Source organism: Grammomys surdaster, unplaced genomic scaffold (assembly GCF_004785775.1).
Source record: "Grammomys surdaster isolate TR1022 unplaced genomic scaffold, NIH_TR_1.0 126679, whole genome shotgun sequence".
NCBI lineage: Eukaryota > Metazoa > Chordata > Mammalia > Rodentia > Muridae > Grammomys > Grammomys surdaster.
In genome coordinates, this window is record NW_021621467.1 from 1,941,401 (window position 1) to 1,947,666 (window position 6,266).

The 6,266-nt window shown below is 40.1% G+C and overlaps 1 protein-coding gene across 3 annotated transcripts in view; it reads right to left on the reverse strand.

The window, feature by feature from the left end:
- The window catches only part of Nsun3 (NOP2/Sun RNA methyltransferase 3), a 50,120-nt gene extending 48,449 nt beyond the window's left edge, over positions 1-1,671 (reverse strand). For all 3 annotated transcript variants that reach the window (XM_028761168.1, XM_028761167.1, XM_028761166.1), the window contains exons 1-2: positions 1,561-1,671; positions 566-675 (exon numbers count right to left, since the gene is read on the reverse strand). In XM_028761168.1, the coding sequence (XP_028617001.1) occupies positions 566-675; positions 1,561-1,572 (122 nt within the window). In that variant the 5' untranslated portion in view covers positions 1,573-1,671. The remainder of the gene's footprint in view (positions 1-565; positions 676-1,560) is intronic.
- Between the last annotated feature and the right edge of the window lie 4,595 nt (positions 1,672-6,266).

Consider the following 6,266-nt stretch of genomic DNA (forward strand, 5'->3'; position numbering starts at 1 on the left):
TTTATTTCAGATATGGCAGTACACGGAGGTCAAAGGACAACCCACATCTCTGGTCACCAACCTTAGTGCCAAGTGCCTTCCCTCCCCACCATCTCAACCATGGCAACACGAAAGCCACTCTGCCATTTAGATTGGTCTGTTCATGTGCACATGTTCCAGATACAAATGTAATGGTCCCTCTAATTGTCAAATAAAACATGACTTTAGCTAAGATAGAGGATTATTGACTTTAGGGACTTGTTATTTTCTGCATTTCAGAAGGTTAAATTTCTTTGAAATTTATTACAGCATTTTTTGTAAATGTAGCACATCCCCATTTTACAGATAAAAGTAATTACTTGAGAAGGCATTCAATTTTACTCTCACTTGAACGTTTTCTTTTTTCTTTCTGCAATTTGTCCCTCATTTCTACAGCTCAAGCAAGAGAGGGATACTAGGTGATTCTTTCACATCTAAAATGTAGAGTAAACTCTTCCCTCCTGGACTGTGCCACTCTCATCAAGGAGGTATTTACTATGTACTTCCACTGTTCTCTCACAAAATACCAAAGACAAATCATACTGACCTTACTGTACTCCAGGAATCCCCAAGTTCTTTCGAATACTGTTGGTCAAACTGATCCAACACAACTCTGCATAGCTGTTTGGCAAGGTTCCCCTCTGATTTTGCTTTCAGCTATGATATAAGAAAAAGTTGCTGACAACACACAGTGATATCACACATTTATTGAAATTTGATACTAACGTGACCTTAAATTTTTCTTTTAATCTGTATTTATTCGTTGAGACTTTCACACATGTAGACAATGTACTGTGATAACACACACACACACACACACACACACACACACACTCACACACTACTCCAACCCCGCCCAGACTCTCCAGGTGGGTTCCCCTTCCAACTTCACATCCTTTTAAAAAATCGACTCGGACCAATTAGTTCTGTCGTTATGTACGTGGGTGTATAGAGCCATACCCCAAAGAGAACTAACTCTCCGGCAGTTTCGGCCAGCTACTGCCAATAGTTAATCAGGAGTGAGGCTTCCTGCTTTTAAAGAAATGCTTTTTTAAAAACATGTCAGTTCCTACCATGGGACCAATTCCTTACTTGTAACAAAATTATTTCATGGTGTTTCTCGAAGTGGTTATTACCCTAGTGTAAGGCACAGGTTAGAGGTGAATCTATGCTAAGGAAAATTCAGAAGCCATAAAAGTTTTTTTGGTTTTGTTTTGTTTTTTAAGTAACACTATAGAGATGTATCACCTCGGCAACCTTGCCGTCAACATAAAAAAGTATTTCAAAGTTTATTTACGGAAATAACTTTCTGGATCTCCCCTTCATCACCAGGGTGCACCCAGGGTGGAGAAAGCTCGCAGTAACATCGCTGGCATCCCAGCGCCGACCCCCGGCCTGACCCTCCCGGGAAAGCGAACGGATAGGAAAACACCAGGAACACACTCAGCATGGTTCCGGGCTTTGGGCAATGTGGGCCCCATCTTAGTCCGCCCTGTCTCTCGGCGGCTCCAGTCCCGGGCGTTCGACCGCCGAGGGTCTCACCCGAGTCAGCATGGTCCCGGCTGAGCTCACAAACTACCGTTCTTCCTTAAGAGTTCGCCGAGGAACACATAGAAACGCCACACTTCCGGGTTCTGCAAGGAGGTTCCGGGGTGCCTCTCAAGTCCTGTTTCCGTTCTCGCGATATTGTAGTTTAAGCTACCAAAATCTCGCGGGAGATTCAGGTCCCGGAAGAGGCAGAGCCGAAGTTCTCTGCTTGCTCCTAAACTGCTAGGGAGTTATTCCCGAGCGCAGTATCGAGTCTGGGTGATGGTTTACAGTCACCTTTCCCATCTCTGTTCATGGGGGTCAGAAAAGACCTGTATCATTCTTAGGCCGTCAGTATTTTAAATCCAGAGGCATAGCTGATTTACAAAACTGAGCCCCACGATGAGAAAAGCGGCTAAAAGATTAAATCACTCCTTTCCTTAGAATGTACCTTTAAAATGGGAAGCCTTAAATGTTACATAGAAATAGGGACTCGAGCTCTCAATAGAGACTACAGGGCATGCGCTGAAAACTGGCTGTTGGCGTGTTTTGTAATCCACCCGACAAGCATGCAGATATTTCCAGAGATGCTTGTGTCTCAGTCTATCAGCCTCTGAAACAATGGACTCCTGGAATATCAGGCTGAGAGAAGGAAACGGGGACAGCCATAGGGAAACCTGTCTTCTGGAAAGAGATTTCCAACAGTTTAAAAATATCAGAGCATCTTCTAACAGGATGAGATTGAACCTGGATGAGGATGGCCAATTAGTCCCAGGGACCACGGATCTCATTAAGACCCCAAAGACAGACCTGGGCGGAGGTTGGGTAAGGGGTTGCACTGGATATCCCTGCTCCTCTTCCCAATGTGGTCAGGTTGAATAAACGACCTTTCTCTGCTTTCCATTTACAATTTTGTTTTTTAAATAGGCTTATTTAAAAATAATTTAAATAGGTGGTTGGACTTGACTGTTACATCATTGATCTTTGAATAATGCCTGTTTTCACCAAGCATTAAGACCACACTCCCAAGGACCAGGAAGGACCCACGAAGCCCCCAACCCACTTCAATAAGCATCAATGTTGACATTGTTAGGAATAACCACTCATTAACATTTCCCTTGTTCACGGAGATGATTTGATCTCCTATAATAACTAGGCACCATCATGTTGAGTAAGCGCTCAATGCTCAAAATATCAGTATGGGAGATGCAATAGGTAGGTGTTGGTCTCCTAAAAAAAAAAATGCCTTTACATTTCTATGCAAAGAAAACGTCTTCTACACTAAAATGATTTAAAGCTTAGTATGGTTTTGGGTTTTTGTTTTGTTTTGTTATTTTTGTAAATTCCTCAGTAATCTATAAAGTAGCGTGTTAGAGTTTTGATTCAATACGAAATAAAATGCAATAATCGGTAGGCAAATGAGTACATGAATACATCTGTTCTATATTGGGGAAAAAGTAAATCATTTACCTTTTAGCTCATATTCAGAAATTTTGTGTATTTTCTATGTTCATTATAAAATGCCCCAACTAGTAAATATTCTAGTTTTATATTTGCAAAGAAAGAAGACCTAAAAAATTGGAGGTAGACTCATACTAGGATGTTAAACGTCAAAAGGTAAGATCTATTAGTAACTTATTTTGAACTACTGACAGCATAAGAAACTAAATAAGGCCACACTAGACATAAGAATTTACCTTATTGTTTGTTAGTCGATATTGTTTTGAGGTAGCATCTCAGGTAGCTCAGTGTGGCCTTGAAGTTACCATGTAGTGAAGGATGACCTAAACTTATCCCCCTGCCTCCGCCTCAAAGGTACTAGGGTAGTCTGTGGTGTACTTTCAAGTGTAATTTATGGGATTGCCTGATATTGAACCCAGAGCCTTGTGAATGCTAGGCAAACTCTATACCAAAAGAATTACACCCTGGCCCATTATGTTTTTTCTTTCAATGATAGTGTGAAAAGACTTAATTAATAAGCTAAAACATTAATAACTTTCCTGTAGGTAGCATTTTTGAAGCTAGGCATTTTTATCATTAAATCATTTTATATAAGAAATGTTTGGATGTACGTTTTAGTCTATTTCTTATTCTAACAATTTTATGAATTTACATAATCCATGTCACAACTTTCCTTATTTATGTTGTTAAAATGGTAATGATCCACTGAGTATTAAAATCTGTCTGATATTGTGAGAACTCTTCATTCCTTAGGAAAAAAATGGCAAAAAAAACCAAAAAAACAAAAACAAAACAACAACAACAACAAAAACCAAGCCATAGAGGTGCCTGGAATCAAGGCTAGGAAACAGTTCAGACAATCATGATGTATCAATTCAAGTCAGACTCCTATTTAGCTTAGGCACCCCCAGGTATTGTATAGAATTCAAGCAGACAATCCACCACTTGAACAAGTAAATATGACCTCTATTTTTATTGTTTTAGTTGTCTTAAACTTCCCTCTATAGGGAGACATAAAATGTATCTGTAGATCACATATGTACATACATATATATGAGCGATGAAATTTGTTCTAACACTTTGATGAAGTGTTAATCCTCAGTATCTCCAGTTGGGGCTGCCTTTAAAAAGGAGTGACAGGTTAAAATAATGCTGTGAGAGTTTGTTCTACTCCAGCAGAACTGACAGTCATTGAAACGGACACACTGATAATGGTTGGTGTTGGTCACGGGTGCCGCAGTGGAGAAAGCAGCTCACCAAGAAAAGCCTGCACATTTTTTGAAGGAGCAGAGGGGTTCAGCCTTCTTGGAAAAGACTGAGGCCAACTCCCTCACTCCAGTTACTTTTATTCATTAACTAGAACAGACAACCCATATATATCTTGACCATGGCTAGATTTGTAGAACAGAAAGTTGCCAGACAGTGGTGGCGCACACCTTTAATCCCAGCACTTGGGAGGCAGAGGCAGGCAGATTTCTGAGTTCAAGGCGAGCCTGGTCTACAGAGTGAGTTCCTGGACAGCCAGAGGTACACAGAGAAACCCTGTCTCAAAAAAAAAAAAACTAAAAAAAAAAACAAAAAATAACTATGATAAATTTCATTTAGAGTTCCAAGTAAGCACTCCAAGTTCACAGGACTGTCTTAGGACCAAGGTTTGTGAAGCTGCAAGCTCTCACATGGTAAAACATGCAGACTTTCCAGGGAGACCTTTCTTCAAGGTTCAAACAGTATCAAAATAATTTCAGAGCCTTCCGTGATTAATGCAAACATAGCAAAGTCTCTGCTAACACATTTCACTGAGAGCCAGACACAAAGGCTTCATTCTACCTTTTACTACATCAACTCCCTTTTCTTTATTTAAGCAGATTTGTTAGGGATAACAATTACTGTTAAAGATTATGGATTTGTAAATTTGGCCTTTTGTCTATCTAGTTTAACAGTTTTATGTCAATAAATAAGCATACATACATGTGTAAAACTATCACAACAAAGAGAATTATAAAAATCACAAGAGCAAGAAACTTACTAAAAATGATTCATGGGAATAAATGAAGTTACATCTGCAAGACCTGTACTGTCCATCCCTGTTACACCAGACAGCTTCTTTGAAAATGTTTCTATAGTTTCTTGCTGTAAGGTATAAATCCCCTGAGACGAATTGGGATGACCTAACAAATGTGTTTTAACTTTTCTCCAACAACGTTTGCTCTCATTGTATCCTAAAGGCATACTAGAATAAAAAGTAATATTCCAATCATATCTTATTTTCATTTCTTCCCTCAATAATTCTTACTGATCTCCAAAGAGCATTAGAGCTTGTTTCAGTTCAGCTATTTTCTCAACTATTTCCTGGTCTATCTTATTTGGTTGGATCCAAAGTTCATGAGAATGCATATGACACTCTTTAACAAATCAGCAGCGTGAACTTCTGTGTGAAGAGCATCTCCAGCCATGGTAGTAATAGCAGTTGATGGGATGATTCCCAGGACCACAAAAAAATCACCCCAGCCATCTGCCAAATTCTTAATATTCTTCCAGCGAGTTTCTGTGTTAGCACCGTCACAGATTGAGTCTTGGCAATTTCCTTACCCTCCTGTGTAGGTTGAGCAGATCCGTGATGGTTATAAGAATCAGAAAGTCAAGAAGAGTCATTGATCACATCAGGAATATCCATGTCTTCCCAACTTACTCCTATGCATGATTTGTCTGCATTACCTGTACAGTTATCACAGATGGTATGGCAAGAAACAAGGTTAGAGTGTTCTGAGATTTTTTTCTGACAGTAAACTATTGTTCTCCTTCCTCAGCCAGTTCCTTAAGCTGTCCCACATAGGAGGATCAAGCGCCTGCTTCAGAATCTTGATTTTTCCTAGCATTAGATGATCCCACAAAACCTGGACATCAACTGACCACTCCTTTATCAGGAAAGACAATTTACACCAACATGACAGCCTGTGGAGCTGCCACCCCACTGTTAGGACTCATCCTCACCCTCTGGTTCCTGTTCTCTCAAGATGAGTGGTTCCCCACAAATCTCATCTCTTCTCACATTCCTACTTTTCTGCCCAAATGACTACCACCTCCACACATCCACCTCCAACTGATGCCCCCTGAATTCATTAACTGTCCCCACATCCTCAATATTAGACACTGTGAACAAATTCTGCACTCCCAATTACAAAATATAACCAAAGCCAAGCTATCTCCTCTCTGACACACACACACACACACACACACACACACACACACACACACACACA